Raw genomic sequence first — 24,344 nt, 5'->3', positions numbered from 1 at the left:
TTCGATGTTGGAGTCCCCAAAACGGCTGATAAAGGGAGACAGAGGTCCTCAAGGGGAGGGCAGAGCTGAGTCACCACATGGGTCCACGCAGCCCCCAAGTGGCTTTCCTGTACGTATGTGGGGTCTCCTTCAAGCTCTAAGGGGAAAGGAAGAGGAAAGGCCTTCAGATGGGGAAGTGGACGGTGTGATGCAGAACAGGTTCTGCACGGAACTTACTGGAAAGTGCGGGATGTTAAAGGGAAAACGTGTTTTCATGGAGGCCTGGGCGGGAGACATTAGCTGTCCGTTAGAAGGGTTGGGTGGGAGGCCTCCAAGGGGAGGATGGGTGGCGGTTTCATCGGGAGGGCTAGGGGTCTCCATGAGAGGATTAGGGTCTCTTCAGGGCGGCTGTGAGTGGAGGTTTCCAGCGGGACGCAGTGGGGTGGAGACGTGTGCCTGCACAGCAACGCCACAGTCCTCCGGGGCCCGCGCCCGGGGAGACGTGCGGGTGACCGCGCTCCTGCCCCGCCCCCGCCGGCCACGGCCCCGCCCCCGCGAGCGGACTACACTTCCCAGCAGCCCCCGCGGGCAGCGGCGGCGGCAGCACGGGCGGGAGGGGCGGCGGTGAGAGGCGGTGGGGGCGGCGCGCGCCGGGCACGCGCTCCGGCGACCATGGCGTTCGCCGGGTTGGAGCGAGTACATTAACCCCTGGAGGCGGCGGCGGCGGCGGCGAGGGAGCGAGCCTCGAGCGGGCGGGCCCCAGCCTGAGGGAAGGGAGGAAGGGGCGGGGAGAGCGCCAGAGGGAGGCCGGTCGGCCGCGGGCGGGCGGGCAGCGCAGCGCCGAGCGGGGCCCGCGGGCCCATGAGGAGGCCCGGGGACCATGGGCTCCAGGATCAAGTGAGTGCGGCCGGGCCGGGCGGAGCCGGGCCGGGCGCGGGGCGGCGAGGCCGGGCCAGGGCTGCAGGCCGCGGGCCGCGCGGGGGACTTGTTGCCGGGACCGGAGGGGCGCCCCGCGTGCAGGCGTCACGCGGGGAGGGGGACGGTTGCCATGGCGATCCAGGGAGGCGCGGGGGCGGGGTGCGCGCGGGGTGGCAGGGCGCCGGGGGCCAGGTGTCCCCTCCTCACCTAGGGGCCGGAACAGCTGAGATTACTGGGCGGCCCCCTCCCCGGGTTTACGGAGAGCCCCTGAAAATGGCCCTTCAACTGTGGGGAGGGGGAGTGGGAAAGCCCCGGAAGCACCTCCCAAACGGGCATGTTTGGGGCGCCCCTGAGAGTTGGCAGGTCCGGAGAGGTTGCAGCCTGGCCGCTTGAGGCCTGCGGCCCCCGCAGTAGTCGCGTGAGGTTCTTAGAGGGAGGGGTCACACTCATGGACCTAAGGTGTGGATGGCCACGCAGGAAGGCCTGTCTCTCTCCTGTTTCCCCCCTCTTATCTGTGAAAATCTCCACACGGCAAGGGCCACAGGGTGTGAAGGAGGATACCTCGGTGTTGTAACCAAACACCTGCCGTTGATAATCGTTGGAAAGGCTTTGTAACTCAATCTGGCGAATTCCCCTACTCATTCATTCACCTGGAGGGTTGGCTTTCCGGTGGAGGATTAGCTTTCCGGGGAAATTGTTGATACATGTAACTTCAGAATCCACTGAAACATTGTTGCCCTCTTCGTAGACTTAGAAGTTGACTTTGGAAAGTGCAACTCTTAAGCGGTCCAATTTGGGTGTGTGGCTTTGGACTCTATCTCCCCTCCCAGGCAGGTCCTCTTGTGGCCTCTCCCTTCCTTTGCCCCAGAACTGGAGATGTTTTATCTCTAATTACTAACAAATGTTCGCTTTTTCCTCTGTGACTAATAGAATTGTTTAAGGGCATTAAAAAGCAAAGTTGACAGCTTAGGCTTTTCTGTAAAACAACTTTCCTAGAACACTTTAAACCCTCTTATGGGAAAGTCTGTGGAATGTGTTTATTTCAGCATTTTGAGAATTGTACTAGGGAAGTTGGAAAGGAGAAGGGCCTTAAGGGCGAAATCTAATAATTATTCAAACATTGCATCTCATGTCCAGGTGATGCCCGTGCAGTGTGACCCTTGCCCAGCCTTGCAGTCCCCGTGTGGTTAGGCTTCCCATTTGCAAAATATGTATGAGATGCACTGCAGCAGCCTTGAGACATCTGCTGAATGAAACTAGAAAAGTTTGCTTATGGCAATGAAAGTGGAAGAGTCGCATGAACACTCTGTTAAATCTTTATTTTTGTGGAAATGAGAAAAAAGTTAGAAGCATGCTCCAAACAAGAACTTGAGAGGCTTGGGAGGTAAAAAGATGTCGTTTGTGAACCATTGGGATTAAAGAGGCACTCAAGTTTAGCTCCTACTTCCAAGTAAGAGTTGTAAACTTGGATTTCAATAGCACTTAGAAACACTTTCCAGAAGCCATCTTAGAGTTGCAGAGTATGCGTGAGGACACTTAGCCTTCTTGTTACAGAAAAGTTCAGAAACTTGCCTGACATGAGGCGGTGAGTGTCAGAACCAGTATTAAAATCCAGCAAGTAAAAGTTCGGATGGCTAGCCGTCAAATCTCTGTTGCTCTCCAAGGTAGCAGGTTGGACGAATAACATTTCTCAAATGTGTCTTGTGGAACCCATCGCTAATTCTGAGCACTTGGACAAGGGAATTTACTAAGGCATGGAATTGTATTAATCGTGAAATGAGTATGAAGAATAGCCTTATTGATCTTGGAACTAGACTACTCTGTGATGAAAACTTAGGCTTGGGAAATATGTTAGTTTGTGGTGAAACTGAAACAGAATATGAAGAGAGAAGTTATGAAAAGTAGTTGTGATTTATAGTGACTGTTGATTATGCACCTTCTGCCTGTGGCTCAGAATGGGGATGGACAGGAAATTACCCACTTAAGTGCTTCTCTAGTTGTTGGAGAAGATGGAACTTTGGCTACTACTGGCTGGCTATTCCCTCCTGGCAGGGCATTCAAGGTGTTCTCCTGGCTGTGGTGAAATCTAAGTGTGCAGGTTCCATTGAATTGGACAGTCTTGGAGGTAGGGGCAAGGGGGAGGGGTTCCCTTTGTTTTCTCTTGCTTATCTCTGATGCAACAAGTCAGTTGACTAGGTGGAATCAGATCTAGGTTCAAATTCCAGCTCTTTTTAATGCTAATTATGAAACTTCATACAGACTGCTTTTTCAACCTCAGTTTCCCTGAGGTAAAATGGGGAGGAATGTGTCCAGGTTGTAGGGTTATTATGAGCAATGAACACAGTATCAATATAAATGCTAGGTCCATGTTAAAAACTCAGTAATTGTTAGTTTTTTTTCTTTTTTTCCACCTTCTGTATCAAAAGACTAAGAACATTACTGTATATTAGAAATGTCAGAGAAAGGTATGTTTAAGGTAATGGAGAAGAAAATTTTAATGACCAAGGAATTAGGCTGTTAACATGCAGAGTAGGGCTTAACATTGTCTCATTATTAAAAAATAAAAGTCGATTAAAAACAATATTGTGTGTAATTGTGAAGCTGGTGTCTGTTGTGTGATCAGTGGTAAAGCACGTGAGTTGCTAGGCACAGGTGTTGAGATTTAGTGTTTGATCAGACTTCTCTTTCAAGTTTAAGCCTGGTTGAACACAATCTCTGTCAGGTACCATGGAAATTCTTAATGTGAACCATTTCATGAAACCCTCACTACTGTCCAGTGGTGACGATGCTGTTTATTAACCACATTTTTCAAATGAGAGAATGAGCGTTTATAGGCCTAAGATCAGATGCCATCCCCTGGAAGCCTGCCTTGATGCCAGTTTCCTGTTGCCACCCCCACCCACTCCTGTTCCAGTCTAGGCCAGGTGCCCTTCATCCGTGTTGCTATGGCCCCTTGTGTTTATGGCAGACGCGGTACTGAATCTCGTTTCTTGTCTGTCTCCTGTACCATGCTGGACATAAACTTCTTGAGAACAAGGACTGTCTTATTTATCTTTGAGTTGCCTGTGTCAGACTCAATGCCTGGCACGTGGTTGTTTGAGAAGAGTTCATGGAATGCATTTAAGAAATGCATTAGGATCTACATTAAGATTCTAATTAAGACTCTGAGTTCTCTGAGTTGAGTGTACATCAAGTTAAAGAAAATTTAAACCCTTGAGGAAGAAAAGTTTTATATTTTATAAATTTTTAAGGCAAATTATACTGGTTTAGGCAGGCATTTCCTTTTACTATTTAGTTGTTTTTTTTTTTTTTTTTTTTTTTTGAGACGGAGTTTCACTTTTGTTGCCCAGGCTGGATGGAGTGCAATGGCACGATCTCAGCTCACTGCAACCTCCACTCCCCGATTCAAGCCATTCTCCTGCCTCAGCTTCCCTAGTAGTTGGGATTACAGACGTGAGACATCATGCCTAGCTAATTTTCTATTTTTAGTAGAGACGGGGTTTCTCCCATGTTGGTCAGGCTGGTATCCAACTCCCAGCCTCAGGTGATCTGCCCGTCTTGGTGTCCCAAAGTCCTGGGATTACAAGTGTGAGCCACCACGCCCAGCCTCATGTTTATTTTAATAAAGGAACATTGTCTTGCCTCAAATCAACATCTAATGGACAAAAAAAGAGGTCATCAGTATGCAGGTAGCACCCTGGAAACCTAAATCTTAAACCTGTGTAGGCATTTATCTAGAAGAATAAAAGGAGCAGTGGTAACTGGCAATTTTTGACAGCTTTGTTTAAATCTTATTTAGTGTTTGAATGATCCCAGTGGACTGGAATGTGGTTAATATGAAGCAATTTAACTGATAATGCAGACACACAGCAGGAAACTATGCGGCAGTTTAATATTACTTGTGGTGACATCCTAGAAATTGCTTCCAGGCACCAAGTGCAGGAAGTGGGCTGTAAGTAGTCGAAGGAAGTTTTCTAAGTGAGTTTGAAGAAACCTGACATTTATGGACTCAGAGAAAAGCATACTCTAAGATTCGGAGGCATGGGAACAGGGCAGGGCAACTAATTTGGCCTTGTGGTGGTGATTATTCTATATTAGCCTGTATACCTGTCTTCTGTCCCTGTCAAACTGTGACCTCTGTGAGATTAGTGACCAAGAAATTTATCCATTTATTCATCCACTTACCTACTATAGAACTAAGACTATTAAGCACGTATTAAACAATAAATATTAGCCATTATTATCATAATTAGTGGCAATACTGTGCCTGGCAGTGTGCTAAGTACTAGGGACACAAAGATGAACAAATATTTTTCTTTAAGGCTTTCTAAAGTAGTGGACACAAATGTAAAACAAAACCAATCCCTTCCAGACTCCCTCCCCACCAAAAAACAAAACAAAAAACAAAACAAAAACAACCCAAGTATAATACAGTGTAGTTAATTGCAATGGTGGAGATGCGATTGGTGATGAATAGGTGAGTAAGTGAAGGAAAGACTGTCTTCTGGGGAGGAGGGAGGGTCAGGAAAGGAAGGCTTCACCAAGGAGATCATGTTTCAGCTGAGAGATGGGTAGGGGTGGTTAGCAGAGGGAGTAGAGGCAGTAGGGATGGTGGGGTTATCAGCAGAGGGAGCAGTACGTATGAGGACATGGCATATTAGGGAAATAATATTACCATTTATTAGACACTTGAATGCCAGGAATTGTGTTAGACATTGGGAATTACGATGGTGAATAATAGATTCACTCCTAATGGTGCATACAGTCTTGTGGACCTGACATTAAAAAGCCAGGTAAATTCACATAAAGCTATGTGGATGTTCTATAAAGAAAGCACACGAGATGCCTCTGAGGGAAAATGATGGGAGTGACTGTCCTATTTTAGAGAGAGTGGCAAGGGAAGGCTCAACGTGGAGATGACATTTGAGCTGAGACTTAAAGGATGAGGAGGTATTAGTCATCTAAAGAGACTAGGCAAGACGTTTTATTCCAGGCAAAGGATAGAGCATACACAAAGGCCTTGAGGCAAGAAAACCCTAGGCATATTTCAGGAACGGACAGAAGGCCAGTGGGTTTGAGTAGTGACTGGGGGCAGAAAGCCTTGTGGTGAGGTCAGAGGGAGAGAGACTGGGCAGGGCAGGACCTTGTAGGTTGTGGTAATCTGAAAACTGTTTAAGATATGAAATTTTAAAAAAGTATAAAAAAATAAAAAAAGTATAAAAGTATAAAAAAATAAAAAAAGTATAAAAAAATACTTTTTTTCAGACAGTTTCACTCTGTCGCCCAGCCGGAGTGCAGTGGTGCGATCTCGGCTCACTGCAACCTCCATCTCCCAGGTTCAGGTGATTCTCATGCCTCAGCCTCCTAAGTAGCTGGGACTGCAGGTGCCTGCCACCATGCCTGACTAGTTTTTGTATTTTTAGTTTCACCACGTTGGCCAGGCTAGTCTCAAACTCCTGATGATCTGTCTGCCTTGGCCTCCCAAAATGCTGGGATTACAGGCATGAGCCACTTTGCCCGGCCCTAAAATTTACTTTTTAAAGTGGTTTTAAGGATATTCACAAGGGTGACTGATTACCACTAATTCCAGAACTTTTTCATCACCGCACAAAGAAACCCCATACCTGTTAGATACTGCTCATTCCCCCAAACCCTTCAGTCCTAGGCAATCACTAATCTACTTGCTATAGATTTGCCTATTATGGGCATTTCATATGTTAATAAATATAATAATATGTAACCCTTCATGCATGGCTTCTTTCACTTAACATAATGATTTCAAGATTTATCCATGTTGGAGCATGTATGAGTGTTTCATTACTTTTTACTGCTGAATAATATTCCATTGTATGGACATACCACATTTTACTCATCCATTTGTCAGTTGTTAGGTATTTGGGTGGTTTCCCCTTTTCATCATTATGAATGATGTTGCTATGAACATTTTGTGTGGGCATACGTTTTTATTTCTCTCGGTTATATACTTAGGAGTGGAATTGCTGGATCGTATGGTAACTCTGTGTAACCTTTTGAGAAACTGTTAAAATTGTTTTCTAAAGCAGCTGTACCACTTTGTGTAAAGTGGTTTTTTATTGTGGTTTTGATTTGGCCCAAATGAGTTACATAGAAAAGATCAGAGTAGATGGAGATAGGTTTCTCAGAAGAGGTTGGAACTTGAACTGAAAGAAAGAGGAGATTTGGAGAATGGAGGGGGATTACCAAAGGAAGACGAGTGGAAGTTATATGACTTGAAAGTGAGGATAAACCCATCTCATTTCAAGAAGAGAGGAGCAGTCTTGGCTTATGATAGGTCTGCTCCAGTTTGTTTTGACTGTTCTTTAAAGGATCCCCTTGCCAAAATGCACAAGAAGGTTGCTTTTTCTTGAGGCCTGTTATATAGCACAACCAACGTGTATCTCTGCTTTGTGATGAGACCAAGAATTGGAATGTGACTTCCTTTCCAGGCTGCCTTCCTCTAATGCCTCTTCCCCTCATCCCTTTCTCCGCCACAGTGCTATCCTCCCAGTCCCCAAAGGAGAATGTAGAAAGACTTGGAGTGGTGCAGTAACAGTCTCTTTGAAGACCAAGCTCTCCATCACTGGTGCTCAGAGCCAGCCACTTGAATTTTCATGACTTTTCTGGAAAATATGTTGGTGCTACTCCCTCACTCTTCTCTTAGCCATTGTAGTCAACTTAGAGGGGATTGTACAGCAGATAGGAAAGTTGAAACAGAAGGTAAGACCTGGAGTATTGCTCTAGGAAAGTATGTTTGCATTCAGTTATTCAATCTGTGTAAGTTCCTGGCTGGAGTTCAGGTTGCAGTTGCAAAGGTCCAGCCTTTTTCCTGGCCCTAGGGAGAACTAATCTCTGGGTTCGTAACATCCTTTTTGCTTAAAAGGGCTTTGTGGGGACATGGAAAGATAAACAAGGAAGAAAAATAAACAGAATGAAGTTGTTTTGTTCTCTATTTTGATTGGAATCCATACCCATTCTTTCCAAGTATTCAGGACTTGAAAAGTAGCCAAATAAAGTAAGAAAAGGTATGTTAAAATACATATATGTTCCTACAGAAAAGAGAGGTGACATTCTAAAAATTCATTTTTAAGTTGGTTATGGCATTTAGAAAGTGTTTCCCTCTTCGAGATACTGTTATGTACAAGTCAGTAACTGTTGAGGGCAAGGGCATTCCAGATATAGGGAACTGTGTATGCAAAAGTCATGGGGAGTTAAAAGATAAAGCTGAAATACAGGATATAAGGATAAAGATTATAGGAGAAGAAGTTGATGAAGTAGGCATGTGCCGGTGGGATATGATGTCATTGAAGGGCTGAACTGGGGATGTAATATGATCAGATTTGGGTTTTTAGGTAGATTACCCTGGCAGCAGAAGTTTAGAGCAGTGATATCTTGGGCTTGTACAAGATGACACATTGGAATGTGAGAATAATATGGTAGAAATTGTATTTATTTTTATATCAACCTTCAAAGTTTGTTTTTGTATTTTTTAATGTATGTATTAGTATAGTTAGGCATTATTATAATTTATGGATATTTATCAGATGTCTGCTCACTTTTTTACTGATAGGAAGAATGCATGGAATAAAATGGGAGGCCACTGGATTGTGGAACTGTGTAATAGTTTTTACTGCCGAAGAGCAAGGTCCAGAGCAAGGTTTTTTGGCAGTGTAAAGAAAAGGAATGATGGGCCGGGTGTGGTGGCTCATACCTGTAATGCCAGCACTTTGGGAGGCCACGGAAGGTCCAGGCCTGAGTCCACGGCTTGAGTCCAGGAATTTGAGACCAGCATGGGCAACATAATGAAACTCTGTCTCTACAAAAAAATACAACAATTAGCCAGGTGTGATGGCATGTATCTGTGGTCCCAGCTACTTGGGAGGCTGAGATGGGGAGGATCACTCGAGTTCCCACAGAGGTCAGGAGACAGAGGTTGCATTGAGCCAAGATCGCGCCACTGCATTCCAGCCTGGGTGACAGAGTGAGACCCTGTCTCAAAAAAAAAAAAGGGATGGCTTTGAGAGATTTTAAGTAGAAATGACAACACTTGGTGACAAATTACATGTAAGAGGCAAAAGAAGAATCAAAGATGACTTGCCAAGGTTAGCAGAGTTATGTTACAAATGGAGTATTTGTAAGGTGAGGACTGGTTATATAATGTTTGCTTTTCTGAGGAAAAGTGAAAAGTTATAATTGGGATAAGGCATTTTAGTCTGCAGTGAGAAAGGAAGGAATCTTTGAGGGATCTATAGTGAATGTGTGTGCTTTATTAAATAAGTAAGACTTAAAGTGGGCTGGACTAAATTGCTGAAGGCAAATCTGTTCATGGTAGATTTAGAGATGGGGGGAGAAAAACCACCTTTCAAAAGTGAATTCAAATTCACTTTAGCCACAGGAAAGGTTTGAGGGTGTTGCATTGATCTCGCCTAGGCTGTATGAATAAATGGAAGGAAGGAAACCAATCTAGAGAAGATGCTGTGTGACTCCCTGCAGGCAGTTCTTGAACTCCAGGGTGTGAGAGGAGCCAGAGGTATGTGAGCATTGGAGTTTTGAGTCCCTAGAACTATATATTCTCTCTCTGAGTTCTAAATTTCTGAGCTTCAGGTTAAAAAAAAATTATGGAAGGAAGCTAATAAATTCACCTACAGGGTTGTTGTCATAATTGAAAAAGATCTTGTGCCTAGTTCGCAGTGGAGATATGACTGCTTAGTAAATGGCAACTATCATTAATATTGCTTGGAGAGTAGAAAATATGGTTGTCTGAACAACCTGGAGTTAAAAAACAAGTTAAAAGACAGCAAGTATGTTCCTTTTTATAGTATTACAGGTTTTTTTTGTTTTGTTTTTAAAAACCAAGGTTTTTGCTTCCTTTCAGTAAGAATGTTAGGATGACGTGTAGTGTATTTCACTGAATTTATTTGAAAGATTGAGATGCTGATATATACAAAGCACTATTGCTCTTGCTGGTTGGGAAGAAAGGAAGCCTATAGTCTACTAAGACAGATAAGATGAGCTTGCAAACAATTAGAATTATAACATTTAAGAACACTTACGCCCCCAGCCGGGTCCGGTGGCTCACGCCTGTAATCTCAGCACTTTGGAGGCTGAAGCAGTCAGATCATTTGAGGTCAGGAGTTCGAGATCAGTTGGGCCACCATGGCGAAACCCCATCTCTACTTAAAAAAAAAAAAAAATTACAAAAATTAGCCGGGCATGGTGGCGCACGCCTGTAGTCTCAGCTACTTGGGAGGCTGAGGTGTGAGAACTGCTTGAACCCGGGAGGGGGAGGTTGCAATGAGCTGAAACTGTGCCACTGCACTCTAGCTTGGGCAACAGAGCAAGACCCTGTCTTGAAGTAAAAAACAAAACCACTTAAGGTTCCCTTTATCATAAATATTGGAAATCTATTCAGTTTTATAAAATATTTATACAAATAATTTATATTTATCTCTGTTTAACTGGTACTACTTTTCAGTCTTTTTAATATTTTTTTTTCTTTTTTTTTTTGAGATGGAGTCTCGCTCTGTCACCCAGGCTGGAGTGCAGTGGTGCAATCTCGGCTCACTGCAACCTTTGCCTCCCGGATTCGAGCAATTCTCCTGCCTCAGCCTCCCGAGTAGCTGGGATTACAGGCATGTGCCACCATGACTGGCTAAATTTTTTGTATTTTTAGTAGAGACGGGGTTTCACCATATTGGCCAGGCTGGTCTCCAACTGTTGACCTTGTGATCCACCCACCTCAACCTTCCAAAGTGCTGGGATTACAGGCGTGAGCCACTGTGCCCGGCCAAGGACTGCTGCTCAGTCTTTTTAAAGTGATTTTTTTTTTTTTTTTTTTTTTTTTTTTTTGTGACGGAGTCTTGCTCTTGTTGCCCAGGCTGGAGTGCAGTGGCACGATCTTGGCTCACTGCAATTTCTACCTCCTGGGTTCAAGCTTCCTCTGCTTCAGCGTCCTGAGTAGCTGGGATTACAGGCACCTGCCACCATGCCCGGCTAATTTTTCATACTTTTAGTACAGAGGGGTTTTGCAGGTTGGCCAGGCTGGTCTCAAACTCCTGACTGCAGATTACTCCTGGCGGGTAATCTGCCCGCCTCGGCCTCCCAAAGTGCTGGGATTATAGGCTTGAGCCAATGTGCCTGGCCTTAAAGTGATTTTTTTATTCCTTTTTATCTTGGTAGTTGAACCTATTTTTGAACTTTATTTTGGAAAATTTTAAACATCTATAAAAGTGGAATAGTATAATGAGCCCCCAAATTCCCATCAACCAGTTTCAACACTTAATTTATGTTTTACCTAGTTTTATTTATAGATGACTGACTGTAACTCCTGCCCCTGCTCTCCAGTCCTGGATTATTTTGAAGCAAATCCCAGATGTTGTCATATCATCATCTTTTTTTTTTTTTTTTTTTGAGACAGAGTCGCACTCTGTTGCCCAGGCTGGAGTGCAGTGGTGCAATCTTGGCACACTGCAACCTGCACCTCCCAGGTTCAAGTGATTCTCGTGCCTCAGCCTCCCCAGTAGCTGGGATTACAGGTGTGTGCCACCATGCCTGGCTAATTTTTGTATTTTTAGTAGAGATGGTGTTTCACCATTTTGGCCAGGCTGCTCTCAAACACCTGACCTCAAGTGATCTGCCCGCCTCTACCTCCCAAAGTGCTGGGATTACAGGTATGAGCCACACCGTTCCAGGCCCCAGATGTCATATCATTCTTAAATACTTCCATATGTGTCTCCAAAAGGTAGATTTTCTTTTTAAAAAATATAACATTCTCACACCTAAAAAGAACCAAAAATTTTAATTTTTTTTTTTTTTAGTTGAAGTTGTACTTTGTTGCCCAGGCTGGAGTGCAGTGGTGTGATCTCAGCTCACTGCAACCTCTGCCTCCTGGGTTCAAGCGAGTCTCCTGCCTCAACCTCCCCAGTAGCTGGGATTACAGGTGTGCACCACCATGCCCAGCTAATTTTTGTATTTTTAGTAGAGACAGGGTTTCACCATGTTGGTCAGGCTGGTTTCAAACTCCTGACCCCAAGCAATCCACCCGCCTAGGCCTCCCAAAGTGCTGGGATTACAGGCATGAGCCACTGTCCCTGGTCAAAAAAATTTTAATGTTATTAAATATCCAGTCAGTGCTCAAAGTTTTTCAGTTATATCAAATTAAAAAAAAAACAGTGGATTCGTTTGAATCAGTGAAGTTCATACATTGCAATTGGTTGATATTTGCTGTCTTTTTCCCCCATGCTGTTGATTTTTTGAAGAAGTAGATTATTTGTTCTATATGATTTCTGTTGCATCCTTAAGATTTAATGTATTCCTCTGTCCCCTTTATTTCCTACATGTTGGTAGTTGGATTAAATGACTTGATGAGATTCAAGTTCACTTTCTTGGCAAGAATATTTTAAAAGTGGTGATAGGTACTTCAATCAGGAGGTACATTATGTCTGATTATCTGTCTTTCATCTGTTCATTAATTAGAGGTTATAAAATGGTGATATTTTATTTCTATCACTTCTTCTTCATACTAGCTGGGATACTTGTAAAAAGAAACCTTGTCCATATCAACCATTTGGTTGCTCTGAGATACAGTTCATATAGGAAAGCCAGGGTAAACGCTTGATTTTATTAATTTTTTAAACATTTTCCAAAGGTAACTAATTTTTGAGAGAGGGCAGTGTCACTTTAAATGGATGTATTTAAACTTACTTGCTATACTTCAATCTGCTATAGTTATTGCCCTCACTCATGTTTAATTAGTCTTATCTTTGTCCAGTGGGAATTTCTTTTCTTTTCTTTTCTCTTTTGTTTTGAGATGGAGTCTCGCTCTGTCGCCCAGGCTGGAGTGCAGTGGCGCGATCTCAGCTCACTGCAAGCTCCTCCTCCCGGGTTCACGCCATTCTCCTGCCTCAGCCTCCCAAGTAGCTGGGACTACAGGTGCCCGCCACCACGCCTGGCTAATTTTTTGTATTTTTAGTAGAGACGGGGTTTCACCGTGTTAGCCACGATGGTCTCGATCTCCTAACCTCGTGATCTGCCTGCCTTGGCCTCCCGAAGTGCTGAAATTACAGGTGTGAGCCACAAGCACCTGGCCTGTCCAGTGGGAATTTCAAGTGAACTCTGAAGTCCTTTTGACAGGATCCCAGTAGTTTCTTTTCTTTCTTTTTATTTATTTTTTGAGACAGAGTCTCATCCTGTTGACCAGGCTGGAGTGCAGTGGCACCATCTCTGCTCACTGCAGGCTCCGCCTCCCAGGTTCACGCCATTCTCCTGCCTCAGCCTCCCGAGTAGCAGGGACTACAGGGGCGCGACACCATGCCCGGCTAATTTTTTTTTGTATTTTTGGTAGAGACGGGGTTTCACCGTGTTAGCCAGGATGGTCTTGATCTCCTAACCTCGTAATCTGCCCGCCTCAGCCTCCCAAAGTGCTGGGATTACAGGCATAAGCCACCGCGCCCGGCCAGGATCCCAGTAGTTTCTAATAGCTCCCTTGCCTTTTTGTATGACAAAGTGTTCCAGGCTCATCTTCTGTGTTTCCTGCTCCAGACCCAGTGTTTCTCTAAGGAGTCCGGGTTCCTTTTGGTGGGAAATAGTATTAGAAATCACAGCCTGGGATTTAGGACTTTTGGAGATGGGGTGGGTTTGCTACCAGGTCAGTCATAATTTCTAGGATTCTCCAGGGGTCAGAATTTGGAAATACATGTGTGTATTTTTAAAGGTAAATTGCATTATGTGTTCATATTGCTTTTTCCAGTTCTAGACTATAGCAGTTTTATTTAACCTCATCACCTTTACATTGGAATCTCCCATACATATATAAAAGTCTTGATTCCCAACAACACCAACACCATTACTCTTTTGCTTTATCCCACAGTACCTAGACAGCTCAACAGCAGCACCAACATTACCATCAACAATGTGATTACTGAAAATAGTTATGTTTTTGGCTTTTTAAAACTTGGCAGTTCTTTTGGTCCTTAGGATATATTTCACTAGGACTGCAGTCAAATTACTGTTTTAAAGTCAGTAGAATTAGTTTTTTTCTCTGTGGTTATGTTACCAACTCAATACAAAGTTAGGATTTTTTTTTGTTATTGTTGTTTTGTTTTTTGAGACAGGGTCTTGCTCTGTTGCCCGGGCTGGAGTGCAGTGGCATGATTTCGGCTCACTGCAATCTCTGCCTCCTGTGTTTGAGTGATTCTCCTGCCTCAGCCTCTTGAGTACCTGGGACTATAGGTAACTGCCACCACGCCCAGCTAATGTTTGTATTTTTAGTAGAGACAGGGTTTCACTTTTTTGGCCAGGCTGGTCTCCTGACCTCAAGTGATCTGCCCACTTTGGCCTCCCAAAGTGCTGGGATTACAGGCAGGAGCCACTGTGCCCAGCCCATAGTTAGGTTTTTATAATTTTTTTCTTTTAATCTGTTGGAATTACTGTTTAAAAATAATTTGATTTTTAAGACAATTACTTAAAATATTTATATTGTTTCAAAGCCAAAGCTACAAAACAGGCATATTCACAAGTCTAACTTCTATCCCTGCCTACCGCTGTGTTCCCTCCCTATCATAGGTACCGAGTTTGATTTTAGATTTTCATTTGTCCTTTCATTAAAACAAAAAAGGCAACTGGGCACAGTGGCTCATGCCTTTAATCCCAGCACTCTGGGTGGCCGAGGCGGGCAGAGCACCTGAGGTTGGGAGTTCGAGACCAGCCTGACCTGAACATGGAGAAACCCCATCTCTACTACAGATACAAAATTAGCCAGGCGAGGTGGCACATGCCTGTTAATCCCAGCTACTTGGGAGGCTGAGGCAGGAGAATTGCTTGAACCCGAGAGGCGGAGGTTGTGGTGAGCCAAGGTTGTGCCATTGCACTCTAGCCTGGGCAACAAGAGTAAAAATCTGTCTCAAAAAATAATAATAATAATAATAATAAAAATAAATTAAAAAAAGGCAAATACATAGATATATTCACATCTCCTCTTGCCAGGCCCTCAGATAAGTGATAGCATTCCATGTGTACTTTTCTCCCCTTAACTTTTCTCATTTTATAATATATCCTGTAAAGAGGTCTCTCCTGGGAAAATATAGGGAATATAGGGATCTTCCTCATTTCTCTGTGGGACAGCAACAGTACTCCCTTGGATGGGTGGACCATGGTTTGTTCAGCCCGTGTCATGCTGATGGGCATTTAGGTTGCTTCTAGTCTTTTATTATTACAAGTGGTGCAGTAATGAATAGTCTTGTGTATGCACCTTTTTGTATTTTTACCATTATACCATTGCGATAGATTTTTCTGAGTGGAATTTGGGTCAAAGGGTAATTTTGTATGTAATTTTGCTAGAATTGTCAAATACTCCTCCATAGAGATTGTGCCAATTCATATTCCCACACATGAGAATGCTTGTTGTCATACAGCTTCATCAGGAGAGTGTGTTTGTCAAACTTTAAAAATTATTTTTATCGGTTACAAATGCATGCAAAATTACAAACATATATAGTAATGAATCAAATACTTCATAAGAGCCTGTGATAAGCAACAATCCTCTTCCCTATTCTTCCCCAGTCCCACTCTTTGGAGACCCCATTTTATTAACTGACCCCATTTTTAGTTTTTCTGGTGGTAACTCATAACCATAGATAAATCTCTCTCTGTTAATTAACTTTAGACAGTATCTGTTGACTCCTTGAAATGAAAGATAGTAACTTTATAGTACTTCTGTCTTCTACTTATCTGATATTTTATCTATTTTGTATTACTTTAATTTTTATAATGGTTATTAATTTAAACCTCTTTATTGTTCCATTAACCCTCAACACTCTTTTGATTTCACACTTTGTAAGGGGAAGGGTATTACCCTAGCTCTTCCTTCTACCTTCTCGAAGCTATGCTTTTACATTTACATGGTCACTTAAATTTTGATCCATGACCAGAATCAAGTCTTCTATGATTTGTCTTTAGGTTAATTATAAAAGTGGAATGCTATTATGAATATTTAAATATAAGTATTTAACTCCATTAGATCGGGCAGGGTGCTAAAACAACATTTTCATCACATTTGAAGGAGAATGTTAACATCAGGGTCACAGTAATTTTTCCTACAATCCATTCAGAATTGAAAATTATGCTAAATGTCTGTGGCATCATATATGGATAAGTTTACATTTATTTGTACAAAACAGCAAATTATTTGTACACTAGCCCTGTAGAGAGAGCATCCCAGGAGATCATACAAGTGCTTTCATCCTCATGTTGGCAGGATGGAAACCTCTACTTTGTAGCCTTTGCGGGGGCCTTGGCCTGGGTGCTAGCTTTTGACCAGCAGAACCTGGCACCTGATGATGTCATAATCAGCATGGCTCCTGAGCTTGGGACTGAGGTTAAGATGGTTTGGATATTTGTCGCCTCCAAATCCCACATGGAAATATGATTCCCAGTATTGGAGGTGGGGCTTGGTGGGAGGTGATTGGATCGTGGGCGTGGTCCCCCATGAATGGCTTGGCATCATCCCCTTGGTGATGACTGAGTTCTTGCTCTAGTAGTTCATGATCTGGTTGTTTAAAAGAGTGTGGCTCCTCTCCCTCCCTCCCTTGTTTCACTCTCACTATGTGACATGCTGGCTCCCTGTCACCTTCAGCCATGATTATAAACTTCCTGAGGCATCTGCAGAAGCAGATGCCAGCACTGTGAGCCTACAGAACTATGAGCCAATTAAACCTCTTGTCTTTATCAATGACCCAGTCTCAGGTATTTCGTTATAGCAACGGCAGGAACAGACCAACACAGGTGCCCTTCAAGACCTTGAGCTTGACAAAGGCCTTGATGGTCTTCATTTTATTGGCCTGGGTTTTTTTGACCCTTCTTGTGTTTCTTGGCAAAGTGCATGATCCTTAAGAACTAAGGTTCTACCCGCTTAAAGGGTATGTTTATGATCAGGGCCTATCGATGCCATTTCCGTGCCATTTTGGAACTGGTTATATGTGATGTGGTTCTTGGACTTGAGCATGTCTGCACTGCTGCCTCCAGTGCAGAAAGTACCTGAGACTGGAAAATAAAGGTCCGTATCTGGATTTCGATTTTTTTAAAGCAGTATCCTTTCTCTTCTTCTCCCTCTTCCAGAGTTTCTTAAGTCTTTTTTTCCGTCTTGCATTGTTTGCTTTTATTGTATCCTTAATTTTTTCCACACTTGAAATTATACTTGCAGTTTTATCCAGGCTTCCCTGTATCCCTGATGGTTCCCTCCTACCTTCCTGTTAAATCCTTATAAAATCAGCTCTATTGTTATAACCCTGGAATATCCCCTCATCACTTTTCAAGGTTGATTTGATTATTTGCTGGCTGTGTGATCATTTTGCTTTAATTTGTTCGCTGGAGTACATATTCAGGTTCTTATAGGAGACAGCCACAGTAGCACCCTTGCAGAAAGAGTGCATAGAGAGTAAACTGTGAGTTCTTGCACATCTGAAAAATGTCTGCTTTCTCACAGGGGCTGAGTAGTTTGTATGGGTGTGGAGTTCTGGTTTGACAAAATTTCCTGCTGAACTTTTGAAGATTTTTTTTTTTTTTTTAAACTCTCTTCTGTCTGGCTTCCTCTGACACTGCTCTGGAAGGGAAGGAGGATATTCTTCCTTGCTTTTGCAAAGTTGGGGTGTACATTCAGGTTCCCTACTCTGCTTCCGTTGACATCCAAGGTGAAGGATTCCGTTACCACACTGTAGGGTGGGAGTTTTGGCTCCCTAGTAGGCCTCCAGGGAAACCTGCCTGGCTGGGTCGGGTAATGCCTTGTTCTTGCTCCCACTGGGGACTCAACAGACACCACGGGGTGGAGGGGAGTGGTCTTGTCCCATTTCATCACTGGGAAGTAATGAAAATCCTTAGTTTCTGGTAGGTCTCCTTGACACCATCCGAGTGGATATGGGAAGGGAAGTGTCGTTATTGCCAGGGTTGGGGGGCGGGTGTGGAAGTCCAGGGTCTCCACTGAAACCACATTGATGGGGTTATTGTTACTGCCTGGTGGGGGATGATGCAATCCCCAGCTCCCTCCTTAGCTTTCTGTAGCACTACTCTGGCAGGGGTGGGCTGGATGGGGTTCCTCATCACAGCCCAGAAACCTAGGCTTTCTCCTTGTCCTTTGTGGGTTTGGGTGAGGGTGGGATGACAGGGTTTTCTGTGGTGTTTGGTGAGTATTTTCTTAAAAGTTTTCTGACTTATTAGCTCCCTTTTTTGGTCCTTTGGCTAGAGAAAGCTGGCTTTTGTTCAAGCATTTTTGGGTCTGCGTCAATTGGTATTTCCAGGTTACTGACTTCTCTGGCTCCAACAATGTAATATACGAGGCAAGGAAAAACCCAGGGAACTCATCTGTGCTCACTCCTTGGGTCCTGAAGTCACTAGCTGTTCTGCTTCTCTCTCTGCCTTTCAGAATCATCTTACGTTTGTCTTATATGTAATGTGCGGAGTTTTTTGTTATTTTTAATATAGATTTTCTTCTGCCATTACACATATTTTTAAATTTAAATTTTTTACTGTTGTATCATTTATATGCAGTAAAAGTACACAGATTTTTAAGGATACCACTTGATTAATTTTTAATGGTTATATACTCATGTAATCACCATCCAGATCAAGATACAGGATATCTCCAGCATAGTCTAAGGCTCTGCATTCCCCTTCCAGTCAATACCTATTAAAAAATAATCACTATTCTGGTTTCTATCACTGTAGCAATTTTGCCCATTCTTGAACTTCATATAAATGGAATCTTGCAGTATATACTCATGGGTCTGGCTTCTTCTGCTGTACATTGTGTTGGTAGAACTCATCTGTGTTGTTGTACCTAACTGTAGTTCATTGTTTTTCATTGCTCCATAGTACTCCATTATGCCAATATGCCTCTATTTATCCATTGTATTATCAATAGGTATTTAAGTTGGTTCCCATTTTTGGCTATTATGAATAAAGTTGTTACAAATATTCTTATAGATGTCTTACAGTTAACAAAAATGTTCCTTTCTGTTAGGTTTATACCCAGGATTGGAATTGCTTGTTCAAAATTTATAAATATGTTTAGCTTTAGTAGATGCTGACGGTTTTCCAAATTGTGTGCCAATTCATACCTCATCAGCTATACATGACAGTTCTACTTGTTTCATATCCAACACTTTATATTGTTAGTCTTTTAGCCATATTATTAGCCATTAATGTCATGTTTTCGTAGCTCATTGTGATTTTAATCTATATTTCCCTGATGACTGACTACTCTTGTTAAGCACCTTTTCATATGCTTTTTGGCCATTTGGATATCTTCTTTTGTGAGATACCTATTCAGGTCTTCTCCTGTTTTTCACTGTGTTGTCTGTTCTTTTCTTACAGATTGGTAGGCATTCTTTATATTACTGAATGTGAGTATTTTGTCAGGCATAAGTATTACAAAGATCTTTCTGCAGTCTGCAGCTTGCCTTTTTACACTTAAAATAATGCTTGTTTTTGTTTTGTTTCATTTGTTTGTTTTATTTTTGAGACAGAGCCTCACTTTGTTGCCCAGACTGGAATGCAGTGGCTTCATCTAGGCTCACTGCAACCTCTGCCTCCCAGGTTCAAGTGATTCTCATGCCTCAACCTCCTGAGTAGCTGGGATTATAGGTGTGTGCCACCAAGCCTGGATAATTCTTGTATTTTTAGTAGAGACAGGGTTTCACCATGTTGTCCAGCCTGGTCTTGAACTCCTGACCTCAAATGATCTGCCAGCCTCAGCCTCTCAAAGTGTTGGGATTACAGGCATGAGCCACTGGGCCTGGCCACTTAATAGTGCTTTTTGATTAACAAGAGATCTTAAGTCTATTTTATTGATCCTTTCCTTTCTTTACTTTTTGATGCGTTCTGTTTAGGAAATCTTTGCCTAACCAAAGGCCATGAATCTACTTTTGTTTGTTTTATCCTAGAAGCTTTGTTTTACATTTTAATTTTAGTTCTGTGATGTGATCCATTTCATATGAATTTTTATGTATGATGTAAGTTATACATCAAGGTTAATTCCTTTTCTTCCCCCACGTGGTTGTCCAATTGACTTAACATTTATCAAGAAGAACATTCTTTTCCCACTCAGTGGCATCTTTCTTGTAAATCAGGTATATGTTTGTGTTTCTGGACTTGGTTCTTTCCATTGCATTAATACCATGCTATCTTAATTACTGTACCTTTAAAGTAAGTCTTGTTATTTAATACTGGAATTCTTTCAATTTTGTTATTCAGATTGTTTGGACTATTCTAGGTCCTTTGCATGACCATATACATTTTATAATCAGCTTGTGAAATTCCACAATTTTGATGGAATTGCATTGCATCCCTAATTTGTAGGGAGTTGATATTAACAATATTGAGTCTTCTAGTTAATGAAGATGACATATCTCTCCTTATATATCTTTAATTTTTTTTCAGCAGCATTTTGTAATTTTTAGTGCAGGGTCCTGAACATCTTTTGTTAGATTTATTCGTAGGTCTTTGATTTTTTTTTCCATACTATTGTGAATGGCATTGCTTTTTAAATGTCATTTTCTAATTGTTACTAGTGTATAGAAATATGGTAGATTTCTCTTGTATGTTGAAGTTGTAGCCAGCAACCTTGCTAAATTTACTTAATTCTAATGATGTTTTTAGGTTATTTTTATTTTATATGTATATAGTCAGGTTTTCTGTGAATGACAGTTTTACGTCCTAGTTTTTGATCTTTATACTTTTTATTTCTTGCCTTATTTCACTGGGTAAGACCTCTGATATGAATAGGTTCAATGAGTACAGATATAGTGCTGTTATACCTGAATTCAGAGGAAAGTGTTCAGTATCTTACCATCTCATCAATGTCATCCAGTATATTGATAGCTGTTTTTCTTAGATGCCCTTGATAAGTTTGAGAAGTTTCTGTCCATTTTTAGGTTGCTGAGAGTTTTTGTCATGAATGGATGTTGAATTTTACCAAATGCCTTTTTTACATCTCTTGAGATGATTATAATTTTTCCTTTTTCCAGTTTTATGTAGTGAATTACATTTATTTTCAAATGTTAAACCAGCCTTGCATTCCTGGGATAAACCCACTTGGTCATGTTATACTATTCTTTTTTGGATATTATATTCCATTTACTGATATTTTGTTTGTTTTATGTTTACATCTGTATTCATAAGAGATTTTGGCTGCAATTTTTCTTTTTCATAATTATCTTGTCAGATTTTGATATCAAGGTTACATTGGCCTTTTTTTTTTTTTTTTTTTTTAAAAGCTGTTGTTACTTGTCTTGTTCTCTTCCTTGCAGCTTTTTGTTCCTGTTTTATAGAGATGGTGTTTTTTTTTTTTCTGTTCTATTTAAGGATGTCAGTTTCCTGAAGCATGTTTTTAAATCTTTTTCAGAAACATATTCTTCTTCCAAGAGATGATGACGCTTTTCTCTCATTTGCAATATTTTTTGACAGATCTTTTATTTTTTGTTTGCTCTCTTGAGCAAGGAGAGCTCTATCTAGATTTGCAGTTTTGCCACAGGTGATTGAATGGGTTACCATGGGCACTGTTCTTTGTGCTTGCGAGTGATGGTCAGATCCCCTTCTCAGATCTGTGGCTGAAGAACTGGTTTATATCCATTGTTCCCAGTTGAATTCCTAGTGACTAGCAGGCATTTGCAATATGAAGGTAGAACTTTATTGCCTTACAGAATAAGCTGAAATTTCTAGAGTGCATTCTGTTAGAATTGTTCCTGTCTCTACTTTCACTTAACTTTTTATGTGTAATTATTATAACCAATGTAACTAATTTTAATTCAAGAGATTCGGGAGCTCTGCGTATGTACTAGTCTCTCTCTCTCTCTCTCTACGTGTGTGTGTATGTGTACATGTGTGTGAAACATGAGTATAACCAGGACTGAAGGGCAAAATGACTGAAGGTAGAAGACAAATGAACCTGTTATTATAGAAGAGAAGTCATGAGGGCCAATATCTGGATATTTTCTTTTACTTTACATGACATAGCCTTTATTTATATTTATTTATTTATTTTGAGATGGAGTCTCGCTCTGTTGCCCAGGCCGGAGTGCAGTGGTGCAATCTGGGCTCACTGCAAGCTCCATCTCCTGTGTTCACACCATTCTCCTGCCTCAGCCTCTTGAGTAGCTGGTACTACAGGCACCCGCCACCACGCCCGGCTAATTTTTTTTGTATTTTTAGTAGAGACGAGATTTCACCGTGTTAGCCAAGATGGTCTCAATATCCTGACCTCATGATCCACCCGCCTTGGCCTCCCAAAGTGTTGGGATTACAGGCAGACATCGCCTTTATTTTAAGAGTCCAGGTGTCAGTGAGAATTGTCAAGATGTAGCATCAGAAGATTAGAAGGTCTTCACAACCACATCATGAGGACTCTAGATGTGGGTGATTGAGAGAAAGAAGTGATGGAACTAGGATTAAAAATCGGGAAATTGAGATTTTTCTGGGGAAATAAATGATTGCTTTGATTTAGGCTATATTAAGTGTGAGGAGCTTTCCAGGGGCAGGTGACATTTAGACTTGAATGAAGCTCACGACAGAGTGGAAACTAAAGTTATAGTTTGGGAATTGCAGAGTGTGGTGATAGTGGGAATGAAAGCTTCACGAGTTTTTAGTAGGAGGGTAGAGGGCAGGAGAGAGGGAAGAGTCTGTAAGATGTTGGGGACATCTCACATCCTAAATGCAAATATCTAGCCTTGTTGCTTCATGCACTCATCTCTCTGCTGATGTTCCATTGGTCCAGGGCACCATCTTCTCCTACCTTAATGGCTATAATTCCTCCGACTGGGCTCTTTCTACCACTTTGACTCTTCCAGTCCAGTCTCTGTACAGTATCCAGGGTGAGCCTTCCAGAAGACCAATTTGATCATGTCACTTGACTGCTTAAAACCCTTCAGCTGCTCTCCACGCTTCCAGATTAAAATCCATACACCTAACATGGCTTTAAGGCCCTTTGAGACCTCAACTCTGTCTGTTAGTATAAAAATAACAGAAATTAAATAACCAAAGTTTATTGAACTCTTTTGAACATTAGAACTTATTCCAAATGGTTTATATTTGTTGTCTCGTTAAATCTTCACATTTATTCTTTGAGTTTATCCTTATTAACAACCCTATGGAGAAGGTACTGTTAGATTCCCATTTTACAGATGAGAAAGACACAGAGAAGTTTCCAGTTGCACAAGATCACAGAGCTATCAAGTGGGGAACGAATAAGTTTATAGCATTATGTTATTTAATCCTCTCCATAATCCTATGAGGTAAGTATTGTTATCATTGCCCTTTACAAATGAAGCGACTGAAGTCAGTGATGTTAGGCTGTTTGTGTGGTGGAGCTGCGACTGGAGCCCAGATCGGTGTGACTCTGAGTGTATTTTGTCTTCCATGCTAGTCTGACCACAGCCTCATTCATAGCACCCCTCACCTCTTACCTTAATCACACGTGTAGATACCCTTGGTTACCTTCTGCTCATTCTTTAGGTTTTGGCTCAATTAGAGCTCTGGCTGAACCCTTCAGCGAGCATCCCGTTTACCCTTTCTGCCGCACTTGAAGGCACTTTGTTATCAGCACTGACTGTCAGTGTTCTTTGATTGTCTTTCTCATAGTGTGTGGGCTTCATGAAGTCGGGTACTGTGAGCATCTTGCTCACTGTTAAACCTTGAGTGACTTGCACTGTATGTGGCACATAGTGGCACTCAGTTGCTGTATATTGCATAATTACATAAATGTTTATCTCAGTGATGCAGTTTGGTGTTGACTGGGTTTTGTTCTTAAAAGAATAGAATCAGTAGTCTATTTATATGTTTAACTCCCAGGATTTATGTTTGTGATGGTTCCAGATAACTGTTTATATCCCCAAATCATGATTATAACTGTTAATCCCCAAATCATGTGGCTTTAGCAATCTCCTTGAAGAGTATAAATATTGATATTTCTGTTATTTTTCTTAGGTTAATGTTGTGCTTTATCTATGGTATAAATACTGATAATCAGAAGAGAATGGCAATCCAGAATGTGCTGGTTTAACTGGTGAATATAGCTTAGGCTGTCTCACTTGTTGTGAGTAGAATACAAGGTCAGTTATTCTTACAGTGATCATTGAAAGTTATTCCTATTCCACCTATAAGCTGGTTATTCTCTTTGCTACCACGGATAAGTAGTTATAGCCTGGAATTGAGGAGAAAGAAATTTATAGTGTCCCGATGACCTACTTTTTAATATTTTCTCAGGCAAATTGGTCTGACCTTTCCTACCTTGGTCTGACTTCCTCATAGGAAAAGTTTCACATTGCACAGGAAAGAACAATTTAGCAGGAATATAAGTTGCAAATTATTAGTTCAGTGGTGCTCAAGCATGTTCAGGTGATGAAGTACCTAAAAGTCATGGTATTCTGTGGAATACTATGAAATATTTA

The 24,344-nt window shown here is 41.9% G+C and overlaps 1 protein-coding gene across 10 annotated transcripts in view; it reads left to right on the top strand.

Annotated features, from left to right (window-relative positions):
- Nucleotides 1-635: 635 nt before the first annotated feature.
- The window catches only part of DENND1A (DENN domain containing 1A), a 543,199-nt gene continuing 519,490 nt past the window's right edge, over nt 636-24,344 (top strand). For 4 of the 10 annotated variants that reach the window (XM_073021910.1, XM_008006322.3, XM_008006314.3 and 1 more), the window contains exon 1: nt 636-876. Coding sequence is in view for 6 of the 10 variants with exons in the window: in XM_008006322.3 (XP_008004513.3) it covers nt 860-876 (17 nt within the window). In the remaining 4 variants the exon portion in view is untranslated. Of the gene's footprint in view, nt 877-8,828; nt 9,443-24,344 lie in introns of those variants that run through there. The other 6 variants (XM_073021911.1, XM_073021912.1, XM_073021913.1 and 3 more) reach the window with 5 other exon arrangements.

The sequence above is a fragment of the Chlorocebus sabaeus genome, chromosome 12 (genome assembly GCF_047675955.1).
Source record: "Chlorocebus sabaeus isolate Y175 chromosome 12, mChlSab1.0.hap1, whole genome shotgun sequence".
In the NCBI taxonomy this organism is placed as follows: Eukaryota; Metazoa; Chordata; class Mammalia; order Primates; family Cercopithecidae; genus Chlorocebus; species Chlorocebus sabaeus.
This window is presented reverse-complemented; position numbering and strand designations above follow the sequence as displayed.